General features: G+C 51.6%; 2 protein-coding genes across 2 annotated transcripts; both read right to left on the bottom strand.

Moving 5' to 3' along the window:
* Nucleotides 1-302: 302 nt before the first annotated feature.
* On the bottom strand, nt 303-12,715 carry PPA1 (inorganic pyrophosphatase 1). The gene is made up of 11 exons (XM_059476763.1): nt 12,601-12,715; nt 12,414-12,478; nt 8,721-8,774; nt 7,444-7,563; nt 5,703-5,789; nt 5,312-5,438; nt 4,324-4,451; nt 2,859-2,944; nt 2,586-2,655; nt 1,498-1,537; nt 303-634 (listed from the first exon to the last, which is right to left on the bottom strand). Exons 1-11 carry the CDS (start codon nt 12,662-12,664, stop codon nt 603-605), a joined length of 873 nt encoding a protein of 290 aa, XP_059332746.1. The 5' UTR covers nt 12,665-12,715; the 3' UTR covers nt 303-602.
* Nucleotides 12,716-15,163: 2,448 nt separating this feature from the next.
* On the bottom strand, nt 15,164-18,992 carry NPFFR1 (neuropeptide FF receptor 1). The gene is made up of 4 exons (XM_059477407.1): nt 18,959-18,992; nt 16,992-17,288; nt 16,304-16,403; nt 15,164-15,959 (listed from the first exon to the last, which is right to left on the bottom strand). Exons 1-4 carry the CDS (start codon nt 18,990-18,992, stop codon nt 15,164-15,166), a joined length of 1,227 nt encoding a protein of 408 aa, XP_059333390.1.
* Between the last annotated feature and the right edge of the window lie 628 nt (nt 18,993-19,620).

Genomic DNA, 19,620 nt, shown 5'->3' with positions numbered 1-19,620 from the left:
TGTTTGAATGGAATTTATGCACCATGTATGAGGTGTATGAATATGCAACAGGCTGTTGCTTTTAAGGGTTAATGCTCTGTTAATGTGGGGCCTTTTTTGGGCTTATTTTGCCCAGAAAGAGGTACCGGGGACTGTCTGTAACTCTTTGTTTTTATTGTCTCCTATTGTCCTAATCCAAATTGTTCAAATTATTATTACTCTAATTATATTACTAATTTTATAACCATTTTATTACTATTAAACTTGTAAAAATTTAAAACCAAGTGATTGGTGTTTTTCACAGAGAGGCAGCCCCACAGCACTGGGTTTCAGTAGTTTTTTATTTCTAGCATCCATACACACCCCAGGTGAGGGATCTCCTGTCATGACTTAGAGCACACCACATGACTGTGCACAAAACAGGGTCTTTGGATTTCATAAATTATTTCTTCCAGCCTCCACCAGGCCTCAGCAGACACGTCACTGCTAGGTATGGAATTCTAATCAGCAAAGTTACAGGCAAGGTCTTCTTGCTGACACTGAAGCTATTTTTCTGGTCTATTCCTGCGTGAGGCAGCTCCTCGGTGGGAAGGACACAGCTGTCTCACCACCATCCTCAGGACTTAGTTCTTCTGGTAGTAGAACCATTTGTCAACTGTGTGGGGCAGAGAAAAGGAGGGGGTTAGTCCGTGTGAGCCACCCAGTTATTAAGCAGTTACGTGGCAATGTGTGTGTGTGTGTGTGTGTGTCACTCCAGCTCAGGGCCTTCCCCTGCTCCTGGCAGCAGCTCCTCAGCACAGCAAACAGGTTCTGGCACAACCCTGTTTATGAGGATTTGTTTTCCCAGGGCAGTCAGCCTTGCTCAGGCTGCCATCAGGAGCATCCATGACTTGGTGCAGGCAAGGACAGCAAGCCAGGCTTCCCTCTGGCTCAGCTGAGTCAAGGAGGCAAAGCCTCCAACTCCCATGCCCACATGAGAGACACACATTTTTAATAAAATAATAAACCTCCACAGGTTTATTCCCCATGAAGGGATTGGAAGAGTCAGCCCAGCTCCTCTTTCTGCTCCCAACACCACCCTCAGCTACAGCACCATCCAGGTTTAGCTCACCCCCTCATTCTCCTGGCTGCAGCACTATCCAGGTTTAGTTCAGACCCTCATTTTCCTGGTACAGCACCATCCAGGTTTAGCTCAGCCCCTCATTCTCCTGGCTGCAGCACCATCCAGGTACCCTCGTTTTCCTGGTACAGCACCATCCAGGTTTAGCTCAGCCCCTCATTTTCCTGGTACAGCACCATCCAGGTTTAATTCAGACCCTCGTTTTCCTGGTACAGCACCATCCAGGTTTAATTCAGACCCTCGTTTTCCTGGTACAGCACCATCCAGGTTTAATTCAGACCCTCGTTTTCCTGGTACAGCACCATCCAGGTTTAGCTCAGCCCCTCATTTTCCCAAGGACAGCTCCCCTGAGGAAGCCCCTGCTCCATGCTGGGGTCTCAGGGGGGTTTTGGGCTCACCTTCAGGTGGGATGGGGCTGGCAGCTTTACACGGCGGTGCCTGAAACAAGAAGGGTGTTTGTCATCAGAGACCAGAGGTGTCCTTCACTCTCCACACAGCATTTAGGGCTGCACAAATCTTTCCTGAGTACCCTCTGAGCCCCTGTGGCAGCTGGGGGGGGAACAACTGAGCTCCCATGCAGTGTCCTGTCATTCCTGGAGCCTCCCCATTCCAGGGATGCCCCAGGGGCTCAGCTCCAGGGCCACTCCCAGCACAAGCAGTTCCCACTCCAGACCCTACACAGGTGCAGGCAGCTGCTTTGTTTTTAAACCTACAACATTGGTTTAAAAATATGGGGGAATAGAGGCATGAAGGGCTCTCTGAGAACTCCTCTGAAGAGCTTTCCCTGGTTTTCAACAACCCAAGACAGAGAAAATCCCTGTCTGGTGACACAACCTCCATGAGGGCTTTAAAAAACCTCACTGAGACCCCTAATTAGGATAGCAGCACTTAAGAAAAATACACAATTGCTTTAAAGGTCTTTCCAAGGCTACAGAGAGACTCAGGTTTCCAGTTATGGAAGGGATGCAAGATTTGCATTTTGATTTTCCTGTCCCCTCTCTCTAAGCCCTTTCAGGTTGCCAACAGCAGTACTCTTCAAGCCCAGGGAGACACAATTAATTCCTGAAGGCTGGACAGGAGAACTACACCAGGAATGTCAAGCTCTTCATCCTGAAACTGAAAAATCCCTGGGGAATTGGACTCTCTTTTCTCAGAGGGAGACCTGCACTGTGAAGCTCTTGGAAGCCCAAACATGAAAACCCTCTCAGAACAGCTGACAGCCAAGCTACAGCTCAGAAGTTTAACCCTCCATGCAAACTCCATTTGGAATTCCATCTCTAGGGTGACTAAGGGCAGGGAGAAGCCTCTGGGGGAATGTCTGGTTGGCTCCACATCCATCCTGTTTAACCAGAAGCAGGTGTTCAGCCACACAAAACAATCTGAGCATGCCATGCGCCATCCACACAGACAGGACAGCTCACCACACAAATTGCACTGTTTTCCCTGATAACAACACCAGGATTTGGCCACTCAAACTGGTACTCACTGCATCCACAGTAGCTTTTGCACAGTCTTGACTACAGCAGAAGGGGCTCTCAGACACTGTCAGGTTGGTGCTGGAAGACATTGGGCACTTGTGAGAAGGTGCAAGCCCAGCCTCCCCCCAGGAGCAGTAAATAATGGAATATTAAGGCTCTCAGCTGCCAGGTGGAGGGAGATGGCAGCCAGCAGCTCACAGAAAGCACAGCACCCCTCAGGAAGGGATGTTCCAGGGTTTTTAGCTCAGGGAAGAGGAAGGGGCACACAAGCATTGACCTACCAGTTGATCTCCCCTCCATCAGTTCTCTTTGTTATTAAAGCTTTCCAGTGTTCATGGGTGCCTTTGATGACATCCAGGGCAAAATCCTGGAGATGAGAACAAACATGTTGTGTGGAAGCACCAGACCACCTTCTGCAGACCATCACTCACAAGGAGCTGATGTTAGGCAGCTCTGGAAGGGGCTGGAAGAAACCTCTTCCCCTCCAGTGCTGTTCAGGAAGAGCAGAAACTCCCAGCACACAACAGCTGAAACAACCAGGACTGTGCAGCAGAATTGTTTTGCTTTCAAGATGGGAGGATCTGCCAAGGTCACAGAGGGAGCTTGGGGCCAAAAGAAACTGAACAGAGTCTGGGGCCAGTGCTCCATTCTAGAAGCACCTCCACCCTGCTGCTCCTCCCACTGGCTTTGTCTCCAGCAGCTGCTGATCCAGGCCTGGCCAGGAGCTCTCTGCACTCCAGCAAACAATTCAGAGCAGCAGGAAGAGACATGCAGCTGAGCTGGCTTTGCAACTACTTAAAACTCCATTTGTTTCCAGGCAGATCAAGCTCTTCCCTTAAAAAGGAGCAATATATGCTCAAGCATTAACCTGTCAGCTGGAGAAGGAAACACACAGTTCATTGCTGGTGTGAACACCAGCACTAAATATCCTGGTTTGATACCAAAGAGAGCCAAATAAAACACTGCAGAGCATGTCTGAGGTTCTTTATCCTGATTTTCCAGTTTCCTTGATGGGTTTTACCCATCCTGAGGGGCAGCAAGGTGTTCCAGCCTGACCAGCCTAGTGCTGTGCTACAGCCAAAGGGGACAAGCCCTTCATGGCTTCCATTTTCTGTTCCAGAGGGCTTTGGGAAGAGCTCCCCTCCTCTGCAGCACCTCTGGAGCCCTGGGAGTTGAGTCACCTCACTAAACCCCTCTTGGCACTCCAGGAAGGGCAGGAGTGAGGACACCAGAACAGGATTTCACCTGCTCAGGAGCAGTAACTTATCTGATCCAACCCAGAGAAGAGGCAGAGCGCTGCCAAGGCACAGCCTTACTCTCAGGGTGTGAGGGAACACTTCATGCCTGAAGGAAGAAGTGTTTTAACTCCTCAGTTGAGTTTAACTTGCACCAGGTTGCAGTGGAACAAAGCCAACGGGTAAGGGAGGCAAAGGGTGATGCCAAGCTGCCTTTGCTCCAGAGCTGGAGCAAACAAACCTGGTGTTTTCCACCTAGTCCTGACACCAAGGCTCCCAGCCCTGAAGTGATCCCACATGAAAAAAATATTCAACAACACCACGGTGATAACCCCAGGCATTTTTTTTTTTCTGGTATTCCTGCACTCATTAGGCTGGAAAAAAACCAGCAGGATGAACTGAAATCAACTCCCAGCAACCCCATAAAAATCCATTCTCTCAGCACCTCACTCGTGTCCCCACCCAGCCTGAGCTCAGCTTTGGGACTCTGTGCACAGGAAGGTGATCCTACCTTGCCTTTGAATTCCCCATTAAAGGCAAACTGGTTTTCTGGCTTGCCATCAGGTACTTTGTATCTTCTGAACCAGTCCACGGTAGCTTCTAAGTATCCAGGCTTCATCCTCCTGACATCCTCGATGTCTGGCAGGGGACAGGGTTTGTTAGCCAGAAACAGCATGCAGTGAATTACAGAATTTAAGTGGCTCTGCTGAGCTGTTCTGGGCTGTGCCTCTTTCAGCCCCTCTCTAAGCAGCCTTAGCAATATTTCAGACGGTCCCAGTGAGTATCTCCTCAGGTCCCAGTGAGTATCTCCTCAGGGAAGTTAGTGTTTCATCCCCAGGGTGTGCATCCTGTGTCCCCAGGAGCCTGGACACATTTAAACAGCCTGGATTAGGGGCTTGGGGGACAATCCCTTTCCTTGCACTGTGCTGGAATGCCAGGCTGTGCAGAGGATTGGCCACATAAGACAAACAGCAGTGAAATATTTTGCTCCAGTGTCGCAGGCATCTTTTTATAAAAAATCCTTTCCTTAGGATTTTTTCCTCCTGAGGCCTCAGGAAAAAATGTAAACAATTATTATATGCTGCTGTGGAATGCAACAGGTGCATCTGTGATTGGTCTCATGTGGTTGTTTATTATTAATGGCCAACCACAGTCAGCCAGCTTGGAATCTGTCTGAGCCACAAACCTTTGTTATCATTCTTTCTTTTTCTGTTCTTAGCTTAGCCATCCTTCTGAGATGAAATCTTTTCTTCTATTCTTTTAGTATAGTTTAATGTAATATATATCATAAAATAATAAATCAAGCCTTCTGAAACATGGAGTCAGATCCTCATCTCTTCCTTCAACATAAGACCCCTGTGAACACCGTCACACTCCAGAATTGTCCTTCTAGCATCACACCTGATTGCCAGCAGGGCACAGAAGGAGCAAACCCTGTCCCCAGCCCCTGCAGGCTCCCAGGGGAGGAAGGGAAGCACTGGAACACCCCCAGAGCTCACCATTGTAGCTGGCTGCCTCGGGGTCCTCAACGTTGATGGCAATGACCTTCCAGTCTGTCTCTCCCTCATCGATCAGGGCCAGCGTGCCCAGCACCTTCACCTGGATCACTTCTCCCCTGGAGCACACCTGCCAGGACAAAGGCCCTGCTGTCCATCCTGCACCCAGGGAGAGCAGGACAGGAGGCTGTGCAGGGGCTCAGCAGCAGGCAGCCACCATGAAATGAGCTCTGGCTGTCAGCAGCTCAGCCTCATCTCAGCAGCAATCTCCAGAGGCAGCCGAGGGAAACAGCACATTGTTAAGGGAGGGGAGGTAGGAAATGAATAATGGCCCTGGATAATTGGCTTTGCAGACATTCATTACACGTTTCAGGAGTTGTTGAGGATGTGTTACCTTGCTTCCAATCTCGCACACATCAATGGGATCGTTATCTCCACAGCAACCAGTATTTTCATCCTTGTGACTTGGGTCTTCCCAAGTCTGAAAAACAAACCCCAAAACAACACCAAAATCAACCACACATAAGAACCCACAGGTTTAAAGAGGTAGTAAAAAGCAGGTTTATTTTGGGCATGCAGTTGCCTGGAATAAACAGAGGATGGCCCACTTCATACCTGCTGCCAGGTCAGGTATTTGGGCTACTGCTTCCCTTGGGCCCAGGAAGTTGGAATTCAAGTTTCCCTTGGGCCTGGGATGTTTGAATTCAAGTTAAAAGCTCTCATCTTCCACAAGGTAAGCAGCCCCTTCCTACCCCCAAATCCCCTTCCAACAACTTTCCAGACTTCCTCCTCTGTCCCACAGCTGCATAAAGGTGAAGTTCACATCTATAAAGGGCAATTGTTGATTTGGCTTCCTGCCTGTTCCTCTCCGTATTCATTCCTTAGCAGAAGTTTCCTGAACTCCAGATAGCAGCCCAGCAGAGATGGAAGACAGGCAGGGTGTATTGTTTCCCTTTAATTAAACAATTAAAGACACTGTTAACCCTGGAAAAGTGATAAGAATGTGGAGTCCCATTGTGCTCCCCAGTGCATCTCACCCACAGTGGTGAATGCACATTGAAGGACACCACTCCAGAGGCCAATTAATTGACTCCAAGAACAAGAGCTGTGTAAAACATGCTCCTGAACAGGAGTGAAAGGCACTCCATGCCCATTTGCACCATAAGGAACACGTACTCCTAAAGGGATTGAGATATAAAAAGGAATGTTGTTCCCAAACTTCTGTGTACGAGGACAAGCCCAGTGTAGTCAGGACCTTGGGATGTTCAGGAAGTGTTCAGGGAGATGTTCTGACACCTGGGTGGTGCTGTGGGGCCACAAACACAGTCACACTTCTCTAGCAGGAAGTGTTAAGCTCTTGATGCATAAACACCTTTGATCCACAAATACATGACAGGAGCAAAGGCTTCAAAAGACACAAAGAAACAGGCACCAGAACCCATTCAAGCAGGAAACAACTCAACCTGTAAAGCCACGTGGGGAAAGCACTTGACATGTGCTGCTGTCAGGAGCACAAACACCAAACTCAGAGTGTTTGCCTGTGATCTGACACTCACAGCTAATTTCTCTGCAGGAAACCCCAGCCTCAGAGAACATCACAGGCAAACAGCCTGGTTTGAAGTCCCTCTTTATCTGGCAGCCCACAGCCATTTAGGAGCATTGAGCAGCTGTCACTATCGTGGTGCCACCCTGCCAGCTGTTTCTGGGAAAGCACATCTGTGCAGTGCTGGGCGTTGGCAAGAAGAGTCTCCCATAAAGATTCAGCCTCAATCCTGCAGCCTCAGGATAAAGCCTCGAGATCTGCCAGGCAGGAACTGAAGGCACTGCATGGCCACATGCACCATGACAGCTCCCTCCAGCCACAGAAGGAGCTGCCGAGCTCTGAGCAGCAGCAGCTCCTCCTCAGGGAGCTTGTTTATAACATCAGAGAGAAGCCTAAAACCTGGAATTTCTGCTTAAAAACACCCCTGTTTTCCTGACAGGCTCTCTCCCTCAGCAGGACAACAACCTATCCAGCTGCAAACACCACGCTCCAGACCAGACTCTGTGCTGACCTTTCTGCTCATTAATACAGGCACAGAAACCCTCCCTCCTCCCCACCAGGAGGGATGAGCCACTGGGATAAACCACAGCACCTGTGGGATGGCACCATAATTCCAGATGTAGCCCTTGTGGGGAAACACGTTCGCTACGAAGCGCAGCTTCCCCTTCTTCACATCTTGCTTAATTGGGTTTAAGGGTTCCTTGGTGGAAATCTGAAAGAAAAGTAATAAATAAAGAAACAAATAAACAAATAAATAAATAAATAAATAATGATAGTTATAATATAAATTAATATAAATTGATTTGATTTGATATGATATAATATAATACTGTATTATTATACTGCATTATTTTACTGTATTACATTATATTACGTTACATTACATTACATCATGTTACGTCATATATTATATTATATTATATTATATTATATTATATTATATTATATTATATTATATTATATTATATTATATTATATTATATTATATTATATTATGTTTTTAATTATTATAATATACTATACTACACTATTATATGATATCATATTATAGTATAGTATAGCATATATTTAATTATTACAATATAATATATATAATAGTATATATAATTATATGATATATACTATTATATAATTATATACTATTATACACTATATATAATACTATAGTATATAGTAGTATAGTATATAGTAGTATAGTATATAGTATAGTATGTAGTATATACTATTAGTATAATAGTAAATAATTAATTAATTATATATAATATAATATAATATAATATAATATAATATAATATAATATAATATAATATAATAATATAATATATTAATATAATATAATGAAATATAATATTATATAATACAATATATAGTATATGTAATTATATAATATATAATTATAAAATTATTTTAATATACTATACTATTGTATTATTTATATTACTATAATTATTGTTATATTACATGATATATTATATGATATGATATTGATAACTATAAATAAATCCCTATGCTTTACACTTTATGAATAATAAAGTAATTATCTTTTAATGGAATTGACAAGCCAAGAGACCAGGAGATGATGCTGATGCCAGCAGCAGATACTGAACACCTCCTGTTGCAACGCCATCCCTTGGGATAGGGTTTCCAGCAGACTTACAAGCCTTGGAATCCCATGGGGCTTAGAGCTATAAAACATTGCTTTAATCAGAAGGGAGAACCCCATGGCATTCCAACATCTGCAACCTCAGCCTCCACACCAGACCCCCAGCACCAAGCAGGGACTGAGAGAAGTTAGAAACCACTCTGATTCTGGAGGCGGATCTGAGGAGGGATTGGCAAACCAAGGATTGGGATGGAGCTGTAAATTACCTCCATTTTAGCATTTGTCCATCGAGGCACCTCCACGACCATGTTGAACACATTCTGAAGGAGGCAGAAGAGCAGTGAGTGGGAAGGAATCTTTTAAACTAGGGAACACATACAGTGAGCACAAAAACCAGCCAGCTCACCTGAAACCATGGTTGTTTTCTGCTTTTTTTTTTCAGTCCTAATTTTGAGACTTTTGATAAAAGTCCTGTAGCCCAGTCAGTCACCTGCCATCACTCCAAGCTGAATCCCACAGAACATCTCAAAGGCCTGACTCAGGCTCCCACATGTTCTCCATCAGTTGCCACCTACAAACATCCCCATCCCATTCCTAGGCTACAGGAACAGGTTAAATCAATGGCAAACAGCTGCACACAAACTACCCTGGACATAACAAAATGGTGTTTGGGCCATATTTATTAAATACAAAGAGCCACTCTGGCCATCCAGAAAAGACAAGACACAGGACAAGCCATCTCTTTAATAGTGTGGGTATCCATGACAGCCTTGAATGAGTGAGACCATCACTCCCAAATATTCCAGCCATAATGTAGGGAAGGATGCCCCTTCTCCAGGCTGACACTCCTGTAACAGCAGACCTTGCTAGTGGCATGGAGTGAGGATGAAAACATGAGGGAGAAATGCAGAACCACATCTCACTGTATCTCATTTACAGGTGACACCTGAAAACATCTCCTGCTGATCCAGCTGGGCTGAGAGCTCAATGTCAGCCTCCTCTCCAGGAAAACAGGCTTTTCCACACCTGAACCTTCACGTCTGCTGTTTGAAGAGATTACGGCTTTTTAACAAAAAGTCAAACCTTGCTCCCTGGCCTGGGCAAGGTTTCTAATCTCCACCTTAAGCAGTATTAGCATGGCAAAGTCCCTGGAACCTGTATTGCCCCATAATTGGATTGATATTGTGCAACAAGTGCTGTTACATCACTGACTTTGCCCACACCCTTCCCCAGCAGAGCTTTATCACAGCCCCTTAATTGCAGGGGGTCACTGCTCATTTGCATTCTGCAGAAAGGCCCAGAACTGGGTTTATTCCTAACTCCAGGGAAGGAATGAGGCAACTGGAACAGGCTGGGCTGGGAGCTTATGGCTTTGCAGGCAGGGAAAGATGACTTGGGGCTTCATCTTTGTAAGGACTGAAGCTCCCCCATGGTCCAACGTGGCTAAAGACACACAGAGAGCAGCTCAAGGTCATCCATTTGCAATGACATAGGTCTAGGTAAGGTCAGCACAGCCCAGCCTGAGCTGAAAAAAACACCCTGCAATCCTCTCAGCGCCTTAGGAATCTGGGGATAAAGATCAAGGAGCCCAGACAGAGTGGGACAAGCTTTTGCTCTGCATTGTGGCTGGCAGCCCACCTGCTAAGCGATGGGTAAAACTCAGTGCTGAGGCACTCCAGCCACAGAGAGAGCCCCGTGCGAGGGAGCAGCACTATTGTGTAACTGCAGGGCCTGTGACCTTCAGCTATTGGGACTTTTTTCTCTGAATGACTTGGCACAGAGGTGCTGGCAGCAGCACTGCATGCCTGAGGGCACACCAGCTTCCCCTGGGGAGCACTACCAGGTCAAGGAACTCCCCCTCTCCTCTGTACTCACTCCCCTGCTCCTTCCTCCCCTGTTCTGCAGGCACCTGCAAGGTGTGGCATTATCTGGATTTTCCTTGTCTGGTTACCTGCATTGGGAATTGCTTCCCTACTGAGTCCTGGATGACCACAATCCGTTTTTCTCCTCTGTGAAGGCAAAAGCCACTACAGACTTCCCAGAGCACCTCAGGGATCTCCATCACCTTCACCTCAGCAGCTCAGTCAGCTGCTTTCTTGAGGTTCATCTCTCAGCTTTTTTTCCCTTTTTCCTTTTCAGAACCACTCCCCCCCACCTCTGAATTTCAGCTCTCTCCAACAAGTAGCAGTTGCTCCACTACATTTCCCAAGCTGCACAGAATTATAGCCAGAGAAAGGAACAAGCTACATCAGTAAAGGAAACAGAGAGCCTGAGGCACCACTGAAAATACATTAAATGAAAAGTGAAACACAACCATTTTGATTTCCTGAAGCTGGGGCATTTTTTACTCAGAACAGCCCAATTTGCCTAACCACTGGCTGCTAGAAGGATGTGAAAGCCCTGCAGCACTGCAAGGGGCAGGTTCTGCCAGGCAAGAGCTCCCAGGAGATGCTCCAGCAGGAATTTAACCTGCTCATCTTCACCCTCTGTTCTTTGGCAGATTTTGCTGCAGGCCATACTGCAGCCAAACCCCAAGCCTGAAATACCATGCAGCACCCATAGGAATGGGGGTAGGCATTACAGAAAAAGCAGTTTTCTGCTTAGCTAACCCAAAATGCCTGCATGGGTGAGCTCAAGCCAGCCACTCACATCTCTGACGCAGGAAATGGGAATGAGATCATCCATTCTCTTCTCCTGGATTGCTCCACCCAGGCCAGGATGGAGAGAAACCCATTCCTTGTAGGGTGAGCCTGCCCCAGTTGTCTCAGGCTGCAGGACCCCCACGTCCCCTGGATGTTTCAGGACCCCTGGTCCCCATTGTGTTCCCAGATCCCCTGATCCCCTGTGTGTTCCCAGATCCCCTGCATGTTCCCAGATCCCCACGTCCCTTGGATGTTTCAGGACTCCCTCATCCCCACTGTGTTCCCAGATCCCCTGGATGTTCCCAGATCCCCACGTCCCTTGGATGCTTCAGGACCCCTGGTCCCCATTGGATTCCCAGATCCCCCGATCCCCTGTGTGTTCCCAGACCCTCTGATCCCTAAGATGTTCCCAGATTCCCTGGTCCCTTGGATATTCCAGGATCCCTGGTCTCCTGCATGTTCCCAGATCCCCATGTCCCCAGGATGTTCCCAGATCCCCTGGTCCCTTGGATATTCCAGGACCCCCTGATCTCTCAGATGTTTCAGGACCCCTGATCCCCTGTGTGTTCCCAGATCCCCTGGTCCCTTGGATGTTTCAGGACCCCTGAGCTCCTAGATGTTCCCAGATCCCCTGGTCCCTTGGATATTCCAGGACCCCTGGTCTCCTGGATGTGTCAGGACCCCTGGACCCCTCTGTGTTCCCAGATCCCCTGAACTCCTGTGTGTTCCTAGATCCCCTGGACTCTGGGATGTTCCCAGATCCCCTGGTCCCCAGGAGGTTCCCAGATCCCCTTGACCGTGGGATGTTCTCAGATCCCCTGGTCCCCAGGAGGTTCCCAGATCCCCTAATCTCCTGGATGGTTCAGGATCCCTGATTCCCTGTGTATTCCCAGATCCCTTAATCCCCAGGATGTTCTCAGATCCCCTGGTCCCTTGGATGTTCCAGGACCCCTGGTCTCCTGGATATTCCCAGATCCCCTGATCCCCTGCGTGTTTCTAGATTCCCTGGTCCCTTGGATGTTCCAGGACCCCTGATCCCCTGCGTGCTCCTAGATCTCCTGGACGTTTCCAGATCCCCTGGTTCCCTGTGTGCTCCCAGATCCCCCGATCCCCTGTGTGTTCCCAGATCCCCTGGCCCCCAGGATGTTCCAGATCCCCTGTGTGCTCCCAGATCCCCTGGTTCCCTGTGTGTTCCCAGATTCCCATGTCCCCCGCGTGTTCCCAGACCCCCGGATCCCTCGGATGTTCCCGGACCCCGCATCTCCCGGTTGTTTCAGGACTCCCCGACGCCCTGCGTGTCTCCGGACCCGCTCTTACCTTCCCGGCGTCCGCGTACATGGGGATATCGTGGAAGGGGGAGATGTAGCGCCCGGCGCCATCCTCTGCAAGGCAAGGGGAGGGAGCCCAGTCACACACCGCGGGCACACCTGGGCGGGCTCAGGCGGGCTCCGGCGGGGTGTGAGGGGCCGCGGGGGCGGCGGGGAGCGGCGGGGGCGGCACTCACTGAAGAAGAGCCGGTACTCGGGGCTGTGGGGCCCGGCGCGCTCCTCCACGCCGTACCCCGACATCGCCGCGCACGCGCCCGCGCTCGCCGCCGCCGCCGGGAGGGGGTGTGTGGCGGGGGCACAGCGCGCATGCGCCGCCCGCGCAGCCGGCCCGCCCCGCGCCACGCGGCGCCGCAGGGAACGGGAATGGTCGGTCCCGGTTGGGAATGGTAATTCCCGGTTTGGAATGGTTCTTCCCGGCTGGGAATGGTCGGTCCTGGTTGGGAATGGCCCGGCCCGAATAGGAATGGTCGGTCCCGGTTGGGAATGCTTCTTCCCGGTTTGGAATGGTTCTTCCCCGCTGGGAATAGTTATTCCCGTCTGGGAATGGTCCGCCCTGGTTGGGAATGGCCCGGCCCGAATAGGAATGGTCGGTCCCGGTTGGGAATGCTTCTTCCCGGTTTGGAATGGTTCTTCCCGGCTGGGAATGGTCAGTCCTGGTTGGGAATGGTCAGTCCTGGTTGGGAATAGTTCTTCCCGGCTGGGAATGGTTCTTCCCGGCTTGGAATGGTCCGGCCCAGCTGGGAATGGTTAGTCCTGTTTGGGAATGGTAATTCCCGGTTTGGAATGGTTATTCCTGGTTTGGGAATGGTAATTCCCAGCTGGGAATGGTTGGTCCTGGTTGGGAATGGCCCGGCCCGAATGGGAATGGTCAGTGCTGGTAGGGAATGGTAATTCCTGGTTTGGAATGGTTCTTCCCAGCTGGGAATGGTTATTCCTGGTTTGGGAATGGTTATTCCCAGCTGGGAATGGTCATTCCTGGTTTGGAATGGTTCTTCCAGCTAGGAATGGTCATTCCTAGTTTGGAAAGGTTATTCCCAGCTTGGAATGGTTCTTCCCGGCTGGGAGTGATTCTTCCTGGCTGAGAATGGTCCTGCCCGGCTGGGAATGGTCATTCCTGGTTTGGGAATGGTTATTCCCACCTGGGAATGTTCAGTCCTGGTTGGGAATGGTTCTTCCTGGCTGGGAATGGTTCTTCCTGGTTGGGAATGGCCCTGCCCGGCTGGGAGTGGTTCTTCCTGGTTTGGGAATGGTAATTCCCAGCTGGGAATGGTCATTCCTGGTTTGGGAATGGTTATTCCTGGTTTGGAATGGCTCTGCCCAGCTTGGAAAGGGCATTCCTGGTTGGTATTAGTTCTTCCTGGCTGAAAATGGTTCTTCCTGGTTTAGAATGGCTGTGCCCGGCTTAGAATGGCCCTGCCCGGCTTAGAATGGTTCTTCCCTCTTGGGAATGGTTCTTCCTGGCTAGGAATGGTTATTCCTGGTTTGGAATGGTTCTTCCAAGCTGGGAATCATTCTTCCCAGCTTAGAATGGCCCTGCCTGGCTTAGAATGGTTCTTCCTGGTTTGGAATGGTTCTTCCAAGCTGGGAATCATTCTTCCCAGCTTAGAATGGCCCTGCCTGGCTTAGAATGGTTCTTCCTGGTTTGGAATGGTTCTTCCCAGCTTGGAATAGTTTTTCCCAGCTGAGAATGGTTCTTCCTGGCCGAGAATGGCCCTGCCCACCTTGGTATGATTCTTCCCAGCTGAGAATGGTTCTGCCTGTCTGGAAATGGTCATTTCTGGCTGGGAATGGTTATTCCTGGTTCGGAATGGTTCTTCATGGTTTGGAATGGTTCTTCCTGGCATGTAATGGCCCTGCCAGCTTGCAACGGTCCTGCTCACCATGGCCACAGCAGCCTGGGCTATCATGTACCTGCACAGAGCAGTCCCAGCCCAGCATGGTTCAGCATGGCCACAGTAGCAAGGTCCAGCACAGTGTGATCCTGCCTGACATGGCCACACAAGGGTGGGCTGGCACAATCTGGCATGGCATGGTTCGGCCCAGCATGGGTGTAACAGCATGGGGTGGCATGGACTGGCATGGCATGGGCACTGCAGTGTGGTGGGATGTGGTCAGGAATGGCCACAAATGCCAGGAGTGGCATTGTCCTGCATGGCATGGTTTGGCTTAGGTGGGTCACAATAGCATGGGATGGCTTGGTCCAGCATGGGATGGCTTGGTACAACACAGCCACAGCATCGTCCATCCCCCATGGCCATTGGGTAGCATGGAGGGGCATGGCACAGCATGGTGCAGCACAATCCGGCTTGGTCCTGCCTGGCACAGCCATGGCTTGCCATGGTCCCGCATGGCACAGCATGGTGCAGCACAATCCGGCTTGGTCCTGCCTGGCACAGCCATGGCTTGCCATGGTCCCGCATGGCACAGCATGGTGCAGCACAATCCGGCTTGGTCCTGCCTGGCATGGCCATGGCAGCGTGGCTTGGCTGCCAGGATGGTCCAGACAGGATGGCCCGTTCTCCCACACTTCTCCTGGGTCCCTGCCTTCCCTGGCCCCGTGCCTGGACTGGGCTGGGTAAGGGGGCTCTGGCAGGGCCTGGGGGCTCGGTGCCATGGTGGGAAGTGGAGGAGCCCTAGCCAGGAACAAAGCATCAGTCGGACACACCTTTATTTCCATGTCTCGTGGCCAATCCCCACTCCCCACCCCGCAGTCCCTCGGTGCAGAGGGGTTTGGTGGCCTCAGCCGTCCCACGCAGGGATGCCGGAGCGGCGCGGGGCCAGCGGTCCCGACTCGGACACGGCGGGCGAGGCGCTGGCCCGCGCCTGGCTGAGGATGCGGTTACGGGGGCCAAAGAGCGTCCCGGGGCCGTGGCTCCGGGGGGCGTAGGGCCGGCGCTGGCAGTGCCACGAGCAGAGCGGGGCCCTGAACACCTCCTGGAAGGCGCGTCGGAAGTTCTCGTTGAAGTAGCCGTAGATGATGGGGTTGGCGCTGCTGTTGAAGAAGGCCAGCCAGTGCGCCAGCGGGTACACGTAGACGGTGAGCAGGCGCAGCTGGGCCTCGCTCAGCCGCCCGTAGTCCGTCAGCAGCATCAGCGTCCAGAGGGGCAGCCAGGAGACGCTGAAGAAGAGGGCGACGATGATGAGCATGTTGATGACCTTGGCCTTCCTCCGGGAGATCCTCCTCCCCTCCGGCTCCTCTCCGCCCTGGGCAGGCGCCACCGACTTGAAGAGCTTGAAGGCGATGCGGGCGTACATGACAACGATGAGGGCGAGGGGAGCCACGTAGATGTGGGAGAAGAGGACAGTGGTGTAGATCCTCCTCATGCCCGTCTCGGGCCAGGCCTCCCAGCAGGAGTAGAGGGGGTAGGAGTTGTTGTAGGTGTCCACCATGAAGTGGTGCTCCTCCCTGGTGACGGTCAGGGTGACGGCGGCCGGGCACATGATGAGCAGGGCCAGCACCCAGATGATGGCGATGGTCAGCAGGGCTTTCCTCAGCGTCAGCTTCTGCCGGAAGGGGTGGACGATGCAGCGAAACCTGGGGGGGAGAACAGCTCATGGTGGCTTTGGGCACCTGTTGGCGACATCCCTAGGGAAGGAGGGTGGCCAGGAACCAGGGGTGGGAATGGAGGGTGAGGTGGATGTGTCTTTACACGTGTCTTTTGGTGGCAGAGCCAGTTTGGTGTGTTCATCCCAGTGTAGGGGAAAGACACCTTGCTGCACCGCCTCATGGACAGCTTTGTGGTGCTGCTGGAGAGCTGTGACAGGTTCCTGACATTCCCTGGAGCTTTCCCACAATGGGAACCGCACAGGGCACCTGGACCTGCTGGAGATGGTTTGGTCCCCACGTCCCCATGTCCCCATGTCCCCATGCCAACGTACCTCTCCACAGCGATGGCCACCAGCGTGAAAACCGAGGCAGACACGGACATGCCCTGCACCAGCCCGCTCATTTTGCACATGGTGTTGTCAAAGGGCCAGCCTGTGAGGGGACACCACGCAGGCTGTGGGTGCCTCTGGCTCACCCAGCTCCTTTCAGGTGTCCCCACCCACTGGGTTGCTGCTGGGGGATGCTAAGTCCTGCTCCCAGCTGGTGTGGAGATAGCCTTTAGTGGCACGGATCCTTGAAGAGGAACCCCAAAATTGGTAAAAACGATACACGTGACACTTAGAGACGCAAGGAACATGGTGACTGTCATTTTTCCTATTGACTTTGGAACCCTCAATCAGAAGGACTTTCATCTTGTTTCTTGACCCCAATACCAATAAATACATAAATCACACCCCAAAATCAATAAATACAAACCCTGCCCTATGGCCTGGCTGCTGCTGCTGCAGCTGAACCCTCCCAACTCCCTTATCTTTGGGAAGGTCAACAGGCAGAGCTGAGCCAGCACAGCAGAAGGTGAGTGCAGAAAGGAGATTTTTTTAATGTTGCTTGGTGAAGAATGGCTGAACTTCAAACAAATGTGCAAATGCAGCATTATGGCCAAACTTATTTTACCACAAATGGCCAGAACCTCAAATAAAAATTTTAAAAAAGTCTTTTCCCTTCCTCTGCCCTGCTCACCTGTGATGAGGTTGTCCACCAGGGTGGTGGGCATGCAGAAGATGCCCACCAGCAGGTCGCTGATGGCCAGGTTGAGGAGGAACATGTTGGTGACCGTGCGCATCTGGCGGTTCTTCACCACCACGAAGCACACCAGGACGTTGCCGACCACGCACATGAGGAAGATGAAGGTGTAGGCCAGGATGAACATGAGGGCCACGGGGGAGGAATGCTGGTAGTAGGCCAGGAAGGTGTAATTCTCCCTCGGGAGGTGGCTGGCACTGGAGTTGGGCCACCACCAGGTGACATTGGAAAGGCCTGGGGAAGGGAAGGCAGGAAAATGAAGCTGGGAGAGAATAAAGCAATAATTCCCTTAATTTCTTAATGCCTCCAGAGGGGGATTTTCATATTTATTCCGGTGTCCAGACTGGCTGGGACATGTCCTGCTGGACTCTTCTTTGTGCCCCAACAAGTCTCCTCCTCCTTCAGTTACTCAGCTCCAGGCTCTGCAGCACCTCTGCTCTATTGTTCTTTTACGTCATTGTTGTTTGATACCATCAATTTCATTATTATTTGATAAAATCAATATCATTATTATTAGATACAATTATTGTTTGATATTATTATTACTGGATATCATTACTATTGGTATCATTCTTTTAGAATTAGAACGGCCCAGAAGACATCCTGATCTTGTGGGCCTTTTTTTTACTTAGGGATGATGCAAGGAAGACAAATCCACATCCTGACACTCCAGTGCTCTGGCCTTATGGGAGCAGCATCCGTGTGGTCCCGGCCACGGGAGCATCCCTGCTTCTCCTTGTGCTTCCAAGGTTCACAATTCCATATTCCACAAAATCTTATTCTCCCCGGCAAAGCTGCAAGAACCCGGGCAGAGGAGCTGAGGCAAAGGACCCCCTCCCCTCCCATCTGAAGCGATAATTGTCATTCTGATCATTATCTGGTGGAGGCGGGGGTGGCATTTTGTCACTGGGGACTGAGCGGGGAGCGGGGCTCGGCAGCTCCCACCCTCGGGCTTCCCCAGCCGCTCGGGGATGCGGGAGGATGCGGGGCGTGGGCAGGAGCTGCCTGCAGCGCTGACGGGACCGGCTCCGGGAGGATCCGGGCTGCAGTGCTGAGCCGAGGAAAGGCACATCTGGGCTTTAAGCTCAGCCTGAGCGCCTGCAGGTCAGCCCTGGGCGGCTGGAGCATCCCCCATCCCTGTGCCCATGACGGTGCTCAGCTCTCCAGCCGAGATGCTTTTCCAGCCCCCGGGACCAGCGGCTTCCTCAGGGTTCGGGCAGGCAGGAGGGCCCGATCCAGCCCCCGATACCCCAGTCCTGGGCGCAGGATTTGGGCAACACATTTCCAGTGGGGATTCAGAAAGGCGCTGATAGGGGATTTGCAGCCGAAACGGGAGAAGGAGCCACTTGGAGAGGCAAGGGAGTAGCGGGATGGAGGGGGCAAGATTCTCCAGATAGTCGGTGTCAGATCTGTGATACAGCTCTGTAAGCAGGAGCAATAACAAGGACTGCAATGAGATTGCCCAAAACCTGTGATATTAAGCCTAAAACTTTGCTGGACTTTATCTTTTGGGGCTGCAGTGCAGCATGAGCAGGAGGTTGGTGTCCTGTGGAATTGGATGTGGTTTTAAAGCAAGGTGGAAGATGGGGAAAGGAAAATAAGGAGCTGCTGAGCAGCCGGGTGGGTGCTGGATGGATGAGTGAGTGGATAGATGGATGAATGGGTGGAGGATGAATGGGGGGATGAATGGGTGGGTGGATGGATGGATGGATGGATGCAGGCGTCCTCATCACTCACTGACACCTCGGACGTGGTGACAGGGATGGGGGGACCGCACGGGGGGTGATGGACCTGCCCAGCTGTGGGAAAGCACCGCGGGGAAAGGCTGGTCTGATGGAACAGGGATGGGATGAGGGGTGGATCGCTTTTTTGAGGAATAAAATCAGTCAGGTCTTGGCACTCACCTCCGCCAGGCCGAGCCGGCTCCGGGGGCTGCATCGCTGCCGTGCAGGGGACGCGCTGCCCGGGGAGGGGGCACGGCTCGCCCGCTCCGTGCCTCGCTCCGTGCCTCCCGCCCGCTCCGGAGCCCCGGTGCCGCTTGGCGCCGCTTGCGGCTGCTCGGCGGCTGCAGCGGAGGCGGGGAGGGGGCGCGGGGGGAAACACCTCCCTCCCATCGCCATGGATACCGGGGGACCCGCACGCTGCCCCCGGGAGAGCAGCGCGGGGGCGGCAGCCCACGCCGGGCACGGGGACGGAGGGAAGGAGCAGGTTCGCCCTCATGGCGGGTCCCGGTCTGTGTTCCCCCGCTGCCGCCGAGGTCCCCGCAGTGATGCTGGCAGCTGATGGCCGGTGTCCCCAGCAGCGCTCCTGGCCATCGCGGGAGGAAAATGAGCCTCAAGGCGAGTGGGGGGATCCCCCATGCATCAATCCACCAGAGGGAGAAGCAGCGCGATATTCAGGGTTGCTGGTCCTGGCTTCAGGCTGCTCCGCTCAACCCAGCTCCTCCAGCATGCCCAACATCTCTTACCATAATCTTGTACCAAAGTTTGGCAAGACTGGAAGTCAAATATTTACAGGATTTACCATTCCTGGCTGTTCCCAGCCCGCACACAGCATTGGGAAGTGT

This window comes from Ammospiza nelsoni, chromosome 8, assembly GCF_027579445.1.
Source record: "Ammospiza nelsoni isolate bAmmNel1 chromosome 8, bAmmNel1.pri, whole genome shotgun sequence".
NCBI classification, from domain to species: domain Eukaryota; kingdom Metazoa; phylum Chordata; class Aves; order Passeriformes; family Passerellidae; genus Ammospiza; species Ammospiza nelsoni.
Note: the sequence above shows the minus strand (reverse complement) of the source record. Positions and strands in the feature narration are given on the sequence as shown.

Bases quoted from the DNA above. Each gene is read 5' to 3' on its own strand.
- PPA1 (XM_059476763.1), bottom strand. From the start codon at position 12,664: ATGTCGGGGTACGGCGTGGAGGAGCGCGCCGGGCCCCACAGCCCCGAG. The intron at 7,564-8,720 runs GTAATTTACAGC...CTTTTCTTTCAG, and splicing joins GGACAAATGCTAAAATGGAG to ATTTCCACCAAGGAACCCTT. The intron at 2,945-4,323 runs GTAGGATCACCT...TCTCATCTCCAG, and splicing joins ATGGGGAATTCAAAGGCAAG to GATTTTGCCCTGGATGTCAT.
- NPFFR1 (XM_059477407.1), bottom strand. From the start codon at position 18,992: ATGCAGCCCCCGGAGCCGGCTCGGCCTGGCGGAG. The intron at 17,289-18,958 runs GTGAGTGCCAAG...TCCCTTCCCCAG, and splicing joins GCCGGCTCGGCCTGGCGGAG to GCCTTTCCAATGTCACCTGG. The intron at 15,960-16,303 runs GTACGTTGGCAT...TCTCCCCCCCAG, and splicing joins GTGGCCATCGCTGTGGAGAG to GTTTCGCTGCATCGTCCACC.